General features: G+C 37.0%; 1 protein-coding gene across 19 annotated transcripts in view; it reads right to left on the reverse strand.

The window, feature by feature from the left end:
- The window catches only part of elna (elastin a), a 67,142-nt gene that overhangs the window by 6,112 nt on the left and 44,644 nt on the right, over nucleotides 1-16,386 (reverse strand). For 2 of the 19 annotated variants that reach the window (XM_032545935.1, XM_032545934.1), the window contains exons 15-37: nucleotides 16,239-16,325; nucleotides 16,107-16,157; nucleotides 15,837-15,995; nucleotides 14,939-14,971; nucleotides 14,001-14,171; nucleotides 12,884-12,991; nucleotides 12,729-12,803; nucleotides 12,410-12,484; nucleotides 12,280-12,318; nucleotides 11,836-11,961; nucleotides 11,605-11,706; nucleotides 11,135-11,323; nucleotides 9,893-10,039; nucleotides 9,587-9,703; nucleotides 7,018-7,092; nucleotides 6,894-6,929; nucleotides 6,588-6,638; nucleotides 4,435-4,437; nucleotides 4,216-4,245; nucleotides 4,103-4,138; nucleotides 1,383-1,418; nucleotides 1,225-1,302; nucleotides 1,013-1,060 (exon numbers count right to left, since the gene is read on the reverse strand). In XM_032545935.1, the coding sequence (XP_032401826.1) occupies nucleotides 1,013-1,060; nucleotides 1,225-1,302; nucleotides 1,383-1,418; nucleotides 4,103-4,138; nucleotides 4,216-4,245; nucleotides 4,435-4,437; nucleotides 6,588-6,638; nucleotides 6,894-6,929; nucleotides 7,018-7,092; nucleotides 9,587-9,703; nucleotides 9,893-10,039; nucleotides 11,135-11,323; nucleotides 11,605-11,706; nucleotides 11,836-11,961; nucleotides 12,280-12,318; nucleotides 12,410-12,484; nucleotides 12,729-12,803; nucleotides 12,884-12,991; nucleotides 14,001-14,171; nucleotides 14,939-14,971; nucleotides 15,837-15,995; nucleotides 16,107-16,157; nucleotides 16,239-16,325 (1,872 nt within the window). Of the gene's footprint in view, nucleotides 1-1,012; nucleotides 1,061-1,224; nucleotides 1,303-1,382; nucleotides 1,419-4,102; nucleotides 4,139-4,215; nucleotides 4,248-4,434; nucleotides 4,438-6,587; nucleotides 6,639-6,892; nucleotides 6,930-7,017; nucleotides 7,093-9,585; nucleotides 9,704-9,892; nucleotides 10,040-11,134; nucleotides 11,324-11,604; nucleotides 11,707-11,835; nucleotides 11,962-12,279; nucleotides 12,319-12,409; nucleotides 12,485-12,728; nucleotides 12,804-12,883; nucleotides 12,992-14,000; nucleotides 14,172-14,938; nucleotides 14,972-15,836; nucleotides 15,996-16,106; nucleotides 16,158-16,238; nucleotides 16,326-16,386 lie in introns of all 19 variants that reach the window. The other 17 variants (XM_032545948.1, XM_032545950.1, XM_032545941.1 and 14 more) reach the window with 17 other exon arrangements.

Consider the following 16,386-nt stretch of genomic DNA (forward strand, 5'->3'; position numbering starts at 1 on the left):
AACTGTGTTATTTAGCTCTTCATGCTCCTTTCCTTTTATATCAACACTGTTTTTAATCTTGACTGTATGACGCTAACCCATCGAAATATCGAAGAAGCGTGAATTCTTAGTCATATTCAGTTGGAACCAGATATTTACATAGTCTGTATAAAAATACATTTACCTAGTTTCTCCTGCTACAAAACATACAGGATGCCTCCGACTGTAACAACAGTCATTATGACCAAAAACTTTAATTTTAGCTTCATCAGATGACAAGAAATCTCTCCATAAACTAAGGTATTTGTTCCTCAGGTTATTTCCAGATTATTTTCTGACTTTTGATATTGCTTTTAGAGTAATTTGTGCATTTCCTCTTAGTCAGATGCTCATAATTTGCACCAAAAACTGGTGCAACCGTTGTATCTGGTGAACACAGAACCTGTCTCCTCCCTGAATCGTACGATGGCTGGATATTGCCCTGCTGTTTATAATTTCAAATAATAAACAGACAAATGTGGCACCTTCAGGCATCTGAAGATTGTTCCCCATGATGAAACAGACGTGTAAATGGCCACAATCATCTCTGATTTCTTGACAGATTCCTTTTCATTTTTCAATGATGTCACACCAGGAATGAGTGTGGTTGAGGTTTTACACTGGAAATACATCCACAGCTGTGACTCCATTTAACTCAAATACTGGGAATAAATGATCAGAAACATGAAAATCCATGGCCCATCATCTGAGCTTTCCTAAAAGGCTTAAAAGCAAACTGATCTTAATGTGTACACTGTTGAATTCACATTACTCTGGCGTCCTAAAACAAGAACAGTTTGGTCAGATAGAGAAACAAACTAACAGAAAATGTTGAATGGCATTTTTTTTACAAGGCATTTGTGACCTCCTCGTTTCCCCTGTATCCATTTATGTAATGTGGGTATGTTAAATAACATTATTTCTCATAAATTCTTGTTTTTCATAAATCATAGAGTTTGTAGAAATGCAAAAAGACAGATCGACGAGCACTGACTTTGATAGCCTCCTGCAGCCAGAGGGATTCCTACTCTGCCTCCTGCAACTGCAAAACACACCACAGAGATCCATGAGGCCACAGCACAGCAAGGCAAACGTGCTTTATGAATTATCATAACTTGGTTATTGCAGGAGAAATGTGAAAACCTCTCACACCTCTTTGAGGACCAGTTTGATTGATTGTCTGAAGTGAAAAAGAAATATCTTTACCTGGATATTTCACTCCTGTTCCTGCTCCCTGCCCAGGCACGGTGCCGAAACCCGTACCGGTACCAGTACCGTAAGGAACTGAAACAAAGATTACAGACATAATGTTGCAGTTTCCATCACATCGATGAACGTCTAACAAGAAACATTAAGAAACTTACCTCCATATGGATACCCATATCCACCTGCACCTGGAATTGCAGAGAACAACGGTAAAGACTTCCCAGTAGGCCTCAGACTGTACATGTTCACTATTGGCCTAATTTAATTTATGTAAAAAGCATTGCACTCTTCATTCAGTTCATTACATTTATATGAAAACCAATATAAACTACACACTATTAAAATAATATCAGTCTAATGTGTTCTTTCAAAGCTTAAAAATTAACACAAATATTGAACACATGTGGAATTTAGTATCAATTTTGTCATCCTTATTTGTAAAGTTATATTTAAATTATGTCTCTTTAGTTTGTTTTTACATACTTTACTATTTTGCTTCATTCTATTTATTCACTTTATTTCACAATATGACATATATATATTTTTTGAAGATTGGAGGGTTAACTGATGGCTGTTTGTTCATCTGTTTGAGGGAAGTAGAAAACAGAAGAGGATACCACAGCAGACGGTGCTCCTAATGAAGATCAAGCTTGATTGCAAAATGTTGGTCAGCAAAGAATTGTCTGAATTGTCCTGTTAAAAATCAATAATAGAAAATATATATTTAAACAAGCGGAGTATTTTTAAGCCATAGCCTCTTACTTATTCCACACTGGGACTTTTCTTTTGCTGAAGCCTTAAAACTGATCTTAAAAAGCTTGGTTATTATGAGCACCTGTGTGGGACGATAACAAAGACCCATGACAGGTTACAGCTTCCTTGTCTTAATGTGGCATTAAGTTCTTTTAATTAGGGCCTTCCATAGCAGAGCATAGGAGAGCATCGAAATGCATGAAGGCACCTATTACTGTACACCTCAAAATAACTGCCGCTTCCTTTCACCGTTAATGCGGCTCGTACCGCTGCGTGTACGCCCACAATATATATATATATCAAAACATGTGGCTGGATCTCGGCATGCGGGCTATTACTTCTGTTGGCAATTCAAGTAACCATGGCGACGCAATTAGCAAAAAACGGGCCAAATTCAAATCAAAACAATTCCTAATTGACACAGTTTTGTGTCAGACTCAAAACAGAGGGAGAATTTTGTCTCCCCCTCTGTGTCTCACTCACACATGACAGTCTTCAGAGGGTTAGTTACCATAGCAACAGAACACTGAGAAGAGCAGAGATGTAGAGAACTACAGAGATGGCGGAGCACTCAGTTACAGAGGAGGGCACTACAGGAACACAACAGACAAGTATATATGTTTTATAATATACTTACCACCAATGACAAAAGAAATATATATGTATAATTTCACTTTTCTGAAAAATTCACCAACGGCACAATTCTTGTTAAGTAGTAAGTAGAGTAAGATAAATAATATTTCAAAAGAGCAGAGGAAATTTTATGTTTTTTGAACAATAACAATATTTGTTGTTAATCTGTTGCTAAGCATTGAGCCCATTTTCTGATAACCAAGCGCCACAAAGTAAACATCTGATTTTCACTTTTGCAAAATTTACCAACTGTAAATTTCTTGTGTCTAATCAGATAAGCAGTATTTCAAAAGAACTTATGTTTTATAAACAATATTATTAATTATTATTAACTTGGAGTTAAGAGATGAGCGTTTTTTTCTAGTAACGAATTGCCACAAAGTATAAATCAGAATTTTACATTGAGTATCTGTTTTACAATATATTCTCCAACAATGACAGAAAAAAAAAAACATTTTCACTTTTCTGAAAAATGCACCACCTGCACAATTCTTCTTCAGTATAAGATAAGTTGTATTTCAAAAGAGCAGAAGAAATCTTATGGTTTTTGAACAATAACAATATTTGTTGTTAATCTGCTGCTAAGAGATGAGCATGTTTTCTGGTAGCCAAGTGCCACGAGGTAAACATCTGAATTTTACCTGTAAATTTCTTGTGTCTAAGCAGATAAGCAGTTTTTCAGAAGATATTATGTTTTATAAAAAATAATTAATTTGGTGTTAAGAGATAAGCGTTTTTTTCTGGTAACGAACTGCCACGAAGTATAAATCGGATTTTTACATTTGCGTTGAAGGTCTGTTTTATAATATATTCACCACCAATGACAGTAAATCCATGTTGCTCAACATGCTTGTGACTCTCCACATGCTATTAAATACATTGTAGCTTACTTTAGCATTGATGCTAATTTTTAGCATCAGAACGCTGGATTTGGCCACACTTTGGCAGGCCCCGTTTAAATTTCTTCAGACATTTTCTAGTTTGATACCGTTCTTTTTTTGTTACACTAGCATTTAAACTATTCCACAAAGACAATACAGCAAAAAAGCAAAACCTTTCCAAAACTGTAAAGCTGGATGTGCAATAAAAATCTAACGAGTGTTGAGTCTGGTGGAGGTCTGATTGGGCTGAAAAAGACCTGATGCAGCTTTTCCTTTTACACAAACTGCTTTTATTGATTCAGTTTGGGTCATTTGTTGTCTAGACAGAACCTGCTTGCTCAGAGTAATGCACCCTGCATGTGAAAGAGGGATAGCTAAAAATGTGTACTGATCATTTGATAAGAATGTTTTGATACTGAAATGATATCAAACTAAAGTTTGCAACGGTTAATGTATATTTCTGCTGGCTCATTATCAATGGATAAAAGACTAGTGGATATTGTTTGGTTCTACATAATGTGAATTAACAAACCTGGAGGGGGATTACGTTGCTTCTACTTTATAATCACAACCCAGATGGACCACAGTAAAACTGCTGAGCTCATCTTTACCTGGTACATATGGCTTTGGTGGTTTGACTCCAGCGCCTGAAAAACAACAGAGTTACAACGCTGTCTTTGTCTCCCCCTGGTGGTCATAGATTTAATATCGCCTCTCAACTTACCGGGTTGAACTTGTCCACCAGTTGTGCCAACTGAAAGGAAAAACAAGGTTGAAATAAATTAATATGAACCATGTAACTAATGTGAGGTTAAAGCAATGCCTTTATGTTAAAAATAAATATATGGTGAATTAGAAACACACACACACACACACCATGTAACAGAAATACACAAGCAGACAGTTTGTGTAAGGCAAATTAAAATAAATATATTGAACCTACTGCCTGTTTTCATGAAGCCGCCACAAGATGGAGCAAAAAGAAAGAAGAACAAAGTTAATCAAAATACACTTTTTAAAATGTCACGCCTTCTTCATTTATCCATTTACCAGATTGGACTAAATGACGTAAAAGTTCTGCTTCAATTACTGTCATGTTGTATGAGGATTTACAGTGCATAAACAGTGTCTCGTTTAAAACTTTAGGATTAAATTAATGAATTCATCTGAATTTGAACACAGAGGTGAAATAACCACAGTGTCAGAGCACATTAATACAAGCTGTAGACAAACAAAATGAAATTAAGGGAACATAATCCTCTTTGTGACTCTTGAGTTTAAAAATGAAACATGTAGACAGTTTGAACTTTGAAAGCTAACCAGTGAGGTAAAAGTGAAATGTTAGTGAGAAAGAATGAAAAGTTATCAAAAAGAAAAGTGCAGACACAAACAGACCATACTGTTAAGATGTAACAAAGGAAACACATCAGTCTCCCTCTTCCTTATGTTCACATTACTACATCTTGTACCCTGATAATTAAATATCTGTATTTAATTAAATACGGATAATTAAATATCCGTATTTAATTATCATACTATCACACTAAATGCATCGAAGTGACTGAATGAAACTGTGAAACAGAAAATCCACAGTCTGCAGAATGTCTTCAAATGAAGTAGTTTAACTAGGATAAGTAGGACAGATGAAAGTAAACATTTCTCCTGCTTTTCTTGATTTTGTATTTATCAATTTGCATGTTCTTCATTTGTTCAAAGCAGTTTAGTGTTTTAGTAGTTCATGTGAAACGATGCTTTGCTGCTTCTTTTGTTTACGAATGGAAATATAATTCTGAGGTTTCTTCCCGTTTCTTTCATCGTATTATTCGCCTCACCAAATTAATGATCAGTGACCCATCTGCGCAAGTTTTGAGACTGATTTGAGCGCATATATCTGTGTGAATAAACAATAATTAACTATGATTTTAAAAACAGTAGACAACTTACTAAGTAATTTGTTTTAATGTTGAATTCTTGGGGCTGTCAATGGTTATACTCCTCCTTAACAGGAACCTTTAACATTGGATTTATTTATTTTTTGCACTAAATGAATTCTAAAAATCTTAATGAGGGATTATGCAACTGCAATAAAATTATTTATTCTAGGACTTTTATTTAGGGCAACCAAGTTAAGTATAAGTATGGTGGGTCTTGTAAATAAAATGGCTTTTTAAAAATTATTGTTTACAATTATTTTAATTTAATTACAATAATAATTAATATTATTATTTGACAAGTTAAAAGCCACTGATTCTAAAAGCTGCATTCTGTTTAGAGATTGACCAAAGTAAGAGATTAAAACCATGTTGCACTAAAACAAGTTAGTACAATAAACATGCAATAAACAGGAAATTCCCTGCAAGTTAGTTTGAAAGCATTCAATTCATTTAAAATTTCAGACAACGCAAACAAATTTTACACTGTAAGCTATGGCCATAAGCAGCTGAATACAGATTTTTACCAACTCTGTATAAAAAAACAATTTCCTTTTCCCCCTATGTCTGACATTGAATCAGCATATACATTTACTTATTATAAAAATGCTACATATAGCAAATATGATTTTAAAAAAAAATTGACTTTGTAATTTAATGACTTGAAATTGGGGCTCTGTCTCTTTAAAAACTCCTGATCTTCATGAAACGCCCTTCAGGAAGTCATCATAACATGGCTCCTCTATTAACCCTTAAACAACGTTTTTACCAACGTTTCATTGACAAATACATAAAAAAAATAATATGAGCTCAGCTGAAGTGCAATTCCACCAGATGTTTGCTAATTGCTACTGGATAGTCTGAAGGAGCTGAGAGGGGGAGTTGAAAGGAAGCTTGAAATTGGGCTTCAGAAAAGATTTGTTCTGATTTTATGTCAGACACTAAATAAATACATTTATAAAGACTATAAATATCTGGCTTAAATTGTAAACCATTAAAAACATTCCCATACATGCTGTCAGTGCAGGAAGAGAGTGATGCTTATCTGTGAAACATTTACATTCACATATACTGACATGGATGAAACATTCAACATCTACTGAAAAAATAAATAAGCCACATTGCACAGTTTGGCGAGAGGCTTAAGGCAAGCAACAGGTCTTACAGGGCTGTGGGACCTCTGGGGCCTTATTAAGTGCAGCGATAGGAGTGGGCCCTGCCAAAAAGACAACAGGTTCCAGTTTCATCCAGTGCATGAGAGAGGCCAGAAAAGGTAGAAGCTGTGAAGTGGATCCTAACACTGCCACAGTGGGTGCCTGTGAGCTGGAGGAGGTCATTAGCTGCTAACATTAGCAGTATAAACAATGTGTGAGTTTTATGTGCAGGGGTCATGGGATACAGCAGTTACTGAAGCTTACATGTGCAAGTTTGAGCAGCTAATGCTCATGGCAGAGTTTAATATGTGATCTACCTGGCTGAGGAGTTCCGCCAACACCTACTTCCTTCCCTGTAAAAGCACGAAAGCATCATCTCTAATTCCATGATGTTTGAACTTTGTCTTTCAGTGATGATAGAAACTGGATTTTAAGTATCACCTGGTTTTACAGCCGATAGGGAGCCATTTGCAATGCCGCTGACGGACGTGTCCGGAGTCGCACCAGGTCCGACACCTGATGCACGAAGCACAAAGGTTACCAAAAACGATACTTTCTTAATTCTGTGTATGTGAGATTCTGTGCTGTTTTATTAGTTCTGAATTCCAACTACAATCAGGTCTCCCTTATCCACCTTATTCCTGGGAGGCTTACTGTGGAAACGAATACGGTCTTACTTCCGGCGCCCACCGGAAGTAGCATTAATTCACTGTAACTTGAAGGGTTTTTTGCTAGTCTATATTCATGATAGAAGTTACATCTCTCTGTTCAGTTGTTGTACAATATTTAGTAATACCTGCTTACGGACATGCCGCATGCTATCAGAGAGCTGTTCAGTACAAAGAATCGTAATTATGAGTTTAATCACGGGGAGGACAGGAACACTGCGTTAAGTTTTGTAACAGAATGACCGTGAATTAGAATCGCTGCTAGCAGCTCGTTCCTCTGAATAACGGACCGGAATAAAGAGAAAAGCAGAGAAGCTGGTCAGAGATCTGAGCTGCAGTTTTGAGCCGACAGTGTAAAACAACAGAACTACATAATATTAACTTGGCGTGATGTGAATTTGATTTTTTGTTTGAATTTTAAAAAATAATTAAGTTCATGATCCGAGTCTTTATAATTATGTTTGGGCCAGCAAAATTTTTTTATAATACAAAATAAAATATCTGGGTTTATTTAGTTCATCAGAACCAGAACCTCGAGCTTCTCCGTTGCGCTGCAAATCAGCGGAGAAATGACCGCAGCTGCTGCGCTTCAGACCGTAATATGGAAAATCTCCCCACTGGACTAGAACTGAACCGAACCACACATTTACGTGTTTCTTCGCCTACTTACAGATAAGGAAACAAAAAGAATTTGGCTAAAAATTCAAAACTTGAAGAGAGAACCCAAAATGCTTTATATGTGCTCGTTTCGTTGTGTGGACAAAAAAACCAACGGAAGAAACCCGCATCCGTATCCATAGCAACTGAGTCAATGAAGTAGCTAAATATGCTAGTGCGGGTTATTTGCGGCCATTTCTTCAAGTCGCCATCCTTCCCCGCAATAGCTGTAGGTTGCGGTAAAACAATATTGCCGCATTTAAGCTGTGACAGCTGGAGTTCCCACTTATTTTATAGCCTAAAAGCTCTGACGAAAGCCGGTTAGCGAGTTGCTAACATGTAAACAAATGGAGGTTCTGGTTTGCGGTGGAAGTAGCGTCCATAAATCATGCAAACCCTCATGGGGGCTTGGAATAAGGTGGTAGTGACGCCTACCTTCCTCAGCTGTGAACTTAAATCTACTTTGCATGTGTTTCATTATTGCACTTCAAACAACTTCTGATAACTTAGTATTACAAAACAGTAATATGAAATCAACCAGAATAATGCAAACTAGAATAAAAGGATAGCTTTTAAATTTTTTTACACTTAAAGAGGTATCTCTGAATCCATATTCCAAAAAATAAATAAATAAATAAATAAATAGCTGAATCTGTTTTCAGTGACTATTTAACATGATGTAGCTGTCATGTTTGCCCAAGTAAGTTTCTCATTGGTCAATTGGTCCCAATTGACAGTTCCTCCTCAGGGATTAAACTGAGATTAAGAGGCTAAAAAAGAACCATACGATCCATGAAGGTTTATCTGCCTGGGCAACCTTTTCAATAAAGATGTTATATATCCCTATTTTACTGTAACCTATCTTTGTGCAATCCCACATTTTCCTCCAGAAATGTTTTATGTTTCAGTTAGTTACTTATTGGTTGCCCAAAATTAAGAAAATTGGATGGACTGATTCATCAGCTGGTCAATTGATCGGTGTACTCCTTATTAAGTTTTTTTTCTTTTGACTTCAGAGTCAGAAAATCTGGATAAACGTTACATCAATAATCTGTTTAAATAATATTATGGATATCCAATTTCATATAGTAAAGAAATTTCACCTTTAGTAATAGTCTGAAGAAGCAGTCTGCCGTTGTTGGTTAGGTGTTGATGTCTTTGTGACTCTTCTGTTACATATTTTATGAGCAGGTAAGTTAACATAGATTTAATCATATCTATTAGTAATCATTACTGATTCAATTTACAATCTTTAGAGTATTTATTTGTTGATTTATTAGAGAGGCTTAAAACTGTAAACCGTTCCAATCTTCATAAAATGTCATCACAAATACCTAAGCAAAAAGGTTTGCCGTAAGTATTTCTTTTAAATCTCTGTTATTACTTGGACCATATTTAGCAGCGTTAGCAGTAGCATGGTATTGTACACCTCTTGCTCCTCCTGGTACCAGTCCCACCTTTAACTCCTGACTCAAAACTACAAATAGGTGGCTAATTAATTTTATAGCAATTTAAACAGTAAATCTGTAAATGGATAAAATGGATAAAAACGAGTACCGATTACTGCAGTCAATCAGATTTGCCTTACTCGTATAGAAATATCCCAAACTTTTCAGTATTTGGAGTTTTGTGCTTACTAGTTGTACCACAATTAAGCAGTTTTTGCAGCTGCAGATATTGCTCACCTCCTTGTGTTCCTCCCACTCCTCCTGGTACCAGTCCTGTTCCTCCTCCCACTCCTCCTGGTACCAGTCCTGTTCCTCCTCCGACTCCTCCTGGTACCAGTCCTGTTCCAGCACCACCTGTAACTCCAGATTCAAAATACAAATAGGTAGTCAACAAATTTCACAGGAATTAAATGAATAAATCTGTAACTGGAAAAAGTGAAAACAGACGTATACTGATAACTGCATTCAGTAAAAGTTGCTATACTTATTAAAGAAATATCACAGACTTTTCACAGTTTGCATTTTTGTGCATACTAGTCGCACCATATTTAGCAGCTTTTGCAGCAGCAGAGTATTGTCCACCTCCTGGTACTCCTCCTACTCCTGGTACCAGTCCTGCCCCTCCTCCTACTCCTGGTACCAGTCCAGTCCCTCCTCCTACTCCTGGTACCAGTCCAGTCCCAGCACCACCTGTAACAAAAGCAGGTTTCCACCTTATTTTCTCTACATTTAATTAACAAATGTGTAAGTGAACATAGGACTGCCCTATACACCGATAACAACACGTGATCAATATCAATAGATAATATGTTCAATAACTCCGATCCAGAACCACACAGCATTCTGGGGGATGTAGGCAGAGGAAAGGCTTTAGGTTACTCAACTTCTCACCGTCAGCTAAGCTAGGTTCACTCACTCACTCCTTGGTTACCTAGCAACAACCTGCACAGCAGCAGTTGTTGCTGCTTAAAAATTAAAAAACCAATGGCGTGGAGTGAAGAGAGAAAATGAGTACAACAGCTTGAGAAGAAATTGTGGATAAGGTAGGAAAGATAAGGTCACCAGTTCGACAGAATTTAAGATATTTAAAACAAAAAGCGGATCAATAATTATTGATATCAATTGATATGAAATGCTTATGTCGTGATATGTTTTTCAGCCTTATTGTCAGACTGGATAATCGCATAAAAACTGTGTTGTTTGAATCTCAGGGTGCATTCACACCAGTCCTATTTTGTCTGTTTTAACCCAACTTTAGTTTGGTTGCCCAGAGAGTGCAGTTTGTTTGGGGAGGTGTTAATGTGAAATCAAACTCTGAACTCTTTGGTCTCCGAAATAAGAGATGTCATGTTTTCTAAAAATAGAGCCCAAAGGGAGCAGGTATATAAAAGAAAAATTAGAAAGAAAAGAGGAGGACCAATAGATGAGCCTTGCAGAAATCTGCAAGAAAGAAGGGGCCAAGGTGGAGAGTAAAGATTCAACAAATTGTTCTGTTACTCAAATAGGAACAAAGTACTTCCAGTGTTTCTATTGAGGGATAGAAATACAATGGTCCACAGTGTCAAATACTGCAGTGAGATTCAAATACTGCAGGGAGATCTAACAGTACAAAAATCACAGATCTCTGAGTAATTTGCTAAACAAATATCATTAAAAACTCTTAACAGAACAGTTTTATTGCAACCAGACTGGAAAACCTCCACAATGCCATATGTGCCCCAAGAAACATTACGTTTGGTAACAACTATCTTCTTGAGATTGATTATGCATGCTCATTATTTATACCGTATTTAGCAGCTTTTGCAGCAGCAGAGTACTGTCCACCTCCTTGTACTCCTCCAAGTCCTCCTGTTCCAAGTCCTCCTGTTCCCAGTCCTCCTGTTCCCAGTCCTCCTGTTCCAAGTCCTCCTGTTCCCAGTCCTCCTGTTCCAAGTCCTCCTGTTCCCAGTCCTGTCCCAGCACCACCTGTGACTCCTGATTCGGAGGAGCAAATAGAATTAATTATGAGCAGGTACTATAATTAAAACCTCTCTTAAATGACAAAATCTGTAAAGTTAACAAGTATAACTACTACAAGGAACTATAATGATTATTCCGCTATACGTTATCTAGAGGAGCCTTTTACAGGTTTATGCTAATAGAAATATTAAAATACAAACTTTGGTGAAAAACTATACATACCTCAAAAACCAGTGATATGTACAAAAAATCTTATATTTTTAGGAGGTAGTACTCAATATGTCGACTGTATTTACCGTATTTAGCTGCTTTGGCTGCTGCAGAATATTGTCCGGCTCCTTGGGCTCCTAATGTTCCTCCTGCTCCCACTCCTGTTCCAGCACCTCCTGTTGCAACTCCTAGTTCATGGAAACAAGCCGTACTGTATCATAAGGTTACAGTCATGAGCGGAAAATATAAGCATCTAGGGTTAGGTGAAAATCAGTTTTATTTCATTTAAAATTTCCATGTGTGCTCATTATTTCTACCATATTTGGCAGCTTTTGCTGCTGCAGAGTATTGTCCCCCTGCTGGGACAAAAGGCCCTCCTCCTGCTCCTCCTGCTCCTCCCAGTCCTGCATATCCAAATCCTGTTCCAACTCCTCCTGGAACTCCTGTTTGAGGTGAATAGAGACTGAGGTTTGAAGATTTCACTAACAAAGCAACAAGCTGCGTTAATGCCTGACAACCATATTTTAATCAGTCTTTTGTTTGACATGAGAATAAACTATTCTGCTTCTTTTTCCTGCAACTTTTCCAGCAGTTCCAGCTAATCTTTTTCCTTATCGATTGTCTCGCTATATTTTAGCCTTTTTCACTGCTTTTGGTTCTAACCTTAAACAGCTCCAAATTATGGAAAAATATGAATCACTCTAGTATTATTTTTTAAAATATTCATCTAAACCAATAAAAAAAAAATCATAATGTCTTACCATACTTTGGAGGTTTGACCCCTGCGCCGCCTCCATAACCTGCAGAGGTGTTTGAGTTTATTAGGATAGACTTTATAACATGAAGTGTCACATTATGTTTTTATTTATTTGAGCTTGATCTCCAACGTACCACCATAGCCACCGCCGGGTAGCACCTGTCCTCCTCCACCAGGGACTCCTACTCCTCCGAGGCCTGTTTGAGGAGCTGTTAATTGGAACAGATGAAAGATTCAGTTTTATATTTATTAACCAAATAATGTTTCTAAATGCATTTAATGTGAGATTTGATGAAACTTTGATCTCAGCATATTTTGGAGGTTTGGCACCAGCTGTCAAAGCTGCACCAGAAACAAGACAAACATGATAAAAGATAAGCTGAGTTTCTCTAACTTCTAACAAATTAAAGATTTGCTTTACAGCTAAGGGAAATCACAAATCTGTTAGTTTACATCCATATCCAGGTAGAAACTGTGTTCCAGGAACGCCTGCACCACCGACTCCTCCACCAACTCTTGGTACAACACCTAAAAAAAAACACACAACAGAAACAATTAAAAAACAGATTTTTCACAGTCATAATTTTAACTTATTTCATTTCACTTACCATACTTGGCAGCCTTGCCTGCAGGAGAGTATCCACCACCTCCCACTCCTCCTATTCCTCCCACTCCTCCTATTCCTGCTACTCCCGTTCCCCCGACTCCGCCTAGTCCTGCAGACAAATTTATTTATTGCCACAACTAAAAATGTGCCATCAAAGTGAATTATAAATTATCTGCACATGTTGTGGCTTTTAACAGGAATCTGTTTCTCATCCACTCCTTCTCACACACATATATTCTCACTCATACAGTTCACTATACAGCAGGATAAGGAGTCATGTTATGAGTTTAGACAACCACTCTGGAACTGGGATGAAACCTGAAGGAAGCGGCTTTGTTTATTTTTGAAAAGAGTAGATTAAAAAACTTCTGAAATCAGAAAACATCTAGCTCTTATATTTCAAAAGAGCAGAAGTATATCACATATCTTTCTTTTCAAAGGTTTTGTATTTTAAAATTATTTTTTGAAAGTATAAACAGTATTAGGATGATATATTCACTAATGGTTCTAGGAAGTCATGTAGCTAAGAATGGGCCTGTAAAAATAACCCCATTGACTCTTTTACAACTTTTTATCTGCAGACAAAAATTATTAGTTGAAAGGTTAAATTAAGCAACTTTAAATATTGTAAAGTAAGATGGGCAAGAAGTAGAGATTGCATGCAAGATGTACATAGAATTAAGCTCAGACATTTATATGTTTGCACTTTTTCAGCTGCACAAAGAGACCGATATTGAAATATATGAATGATATGGTCAAAATGCTAACTCTGCTTTAAGTTTTTTCAAACCCAACTGGAGGAGGATGTTTATAAATAGTTAACAATTATCTAAAAATATTATTTTCATTGGTCGAACAGTCCAAACAAAACTAACATTTATTACAAGATCCGGTGTGAACTTTGGTCAGGCCTTTTTCTGGTGCAGTGCACAGTGATTACCCAGTGGAGTAATCAACACCCAGTGGAGTAATCAAGAGTATTCCAGCTGGGATTCAAATCTAGGATATTTCACATTTTTACCTTGCATGTTTGACCTCAGAGACTTAAACTCATCCTCCTTCAATACCTCAACCTCCTTAAGCTCGAGATTTTAAATGAGCATATTATAACAAATTACCATATTTGGCAGCTTTTCCTGGTTGGAGGTATCCACCTCCCCCTGGTACTCCAATTGGTGCACCTCCAGGTACTCCTCCCGGTACTCCTCCAGGTACTCCTCCCGGTACTCCTCCAGGTACTCCTCCCGGTACTCCTCCAGGTACTCCTCCTGGTACTCCTCCAGGTACTCCTTGTAGCAATATAGACACTCTGAATTATGACTTTATTTAGACTTTTCATAGTTTCTACAAAAAAGATTAGCAGAAATCCTTAATTATAACATAACAGTGAGCTAAGAAGAACATTTCATTTTACTGATTGTGCTCCTAACATTATTAAATCATATTATTATTATATTAATGATCCAGATACTGTTACTAGAACCTGTGTTTTTTGACATATTTATCTTGTTTTGCAAGTTTAGAACTTAGAAAGCTTTTAGAAATTAATTCATTCTTGTCTGGTCTTTCCTAGAATGGCTGAATGGCGGCATGCCTTGTATAGATCCTCTACTTCCAGCAATGAAAAAATATCTACCAACTTGTCCTAAAATTAAGTTAGGTAAAATAATTAAAATTATGAGTAAACTCTTATAATATATATTTAATTGCTTTCTGTAAAGTAAGTAATAAGATGGCTCCCTTTTCTCCCTCAGATTAATTATCAAGAAATTTGACAAACAAGAGAGGACCGATAACGGTACACTAGATGTTCCTCCATATTTGGCATCTTTATCATTTCCTACACCTTTGATAATCATCCTTGGTACAGGAAACAGTTGTGGAAAAACCTAATTTCAGCATAACATTTTTAAAAAGCAATGTGCATGACACAATATTTGATTAGTAAATTATATTTTTGCCAATATAATTAATTACATATTGTCAATAAAACAAATAGGTAGAATTTTTATTCATTTTAATTCACCAAATAAGAAAGACACCTGAGAGTTCTCACCATATTTAGCAGCCTTGGACCCAGGTCCATATCCTGTGAATAAAACATGTGGAGATGAGTGAAGTGTAAACTTAAGTATTTCTAACATTGCTACAAACTCCAGAGTTAATGAGTGACTCCAGGCAGCCAAATAATTTATTACTAGCTTAATTTAGCAGAATACAGACTCTTCAAGCATTAGGAATGCTGAAATGCATGGGGGGAATCTTCATCAGTGAGGACAGAAAATCTGCATAGAATAGCCATAGTGGGTTATCTCTCTAATGTCCAAGTAGCGCTTATATAAATGCTGTACCAGTAGCACAAATGTGCAGTATCCACAGCAACGTCATACTGTGGAAGGCAACAATGTTGAGATAGAAGTATAACAAAAAGAAAACCATTACTGTATCGCAATACGGTGCTACTCAAATGTCAAAGACTCAAAGCATAACATTGCCTTCACTTTCATACTGTAGAATGACACTGTTTGCACTGATAAAGAATCAAATTCAATCAGATATTAATTAATAATTCACCTTTTGGAGGGGGGAAAGGTTGATAGGGTTTTGAACTTTCATAGTCAGATGGTTGGCTAATGTGTGAACATGGAAAAATAAACCGCACCGTGTCTTTACACCTTTCATCCCAATACACATGCACTATACAAAACATGGTGCAATCAATGTAAGCAACCCAAATACATCTAATAACATGTGATAGGACTTGATGTTGCACAAACTTTACCTTGTGCATTTTGATGCAACATACATGGAAAGATCAGGAAAAGTGTCATATGAGCTGAAGGACCTCATGTCTGGTCTCATCATCTACTATTTAATATTTAAGCTTTTATGAATCAGAGCAGAAAGAGTAGGAAGATCAGCTGGTATTTATTCCAGTTGCTACATGTTAATACCTCCTGGCACCTGTCCTGGATATAGTCCACCAGTACCACCAACGCCTCCAACGCCTCCAACACCACCAACGCCTCCGACACCTCCAACACCACCAACGCCTCCAACGCCTCCAACGCCTCCAACGCCACCAACGCCACCAACGCCACCAACGCCAGCACCTGAAGAAATAAACAGATTCAGTCATTCATGCTGCATATCACTCTTTAATGTGTGTTTTGTTTGCTTTAAGGACAAGAAGAATCTAAAACATGATAAGTAGGAAATCCTACCATATTTAGCAGCTTTAGATTGAGAAGGTAAGAAGCCTCCAGGACCCACTCCTACAGAAAACAAAGAGGAAGAGATATTTTGTAGTCTACCTTCAAAGAAATATTTCTCTCATAATTTCTTGAAATATTTACCAGTTCCGAAAGGATAACCAGGCTTTGATCCAGGACCAGCTTTTCCTCCTGGAAGTCCGGCTCCACCAACACCATAACTCCCGTAACCTAGATCATAGATTGTTGTGATTGTCGTGTGACGCATCATTAATGGCTGCTTTACATTTGA

Source organism: Xiphophorus hellerii, chromosome 18 (assembly GCF_003331165.1).
Source record: "Xiphophorus hellerii strain 12219 chromosome 18, Xiphophorus_hellerii-4.1, whole genome shotgun sequence".
Lineage (NCBI taxonomy): Eukaryota > Metazoa > Chordata > Actinopteri > Cyprinodontiformes > Poeciliidae > Xiphophorus > Xiphophorus hellerii.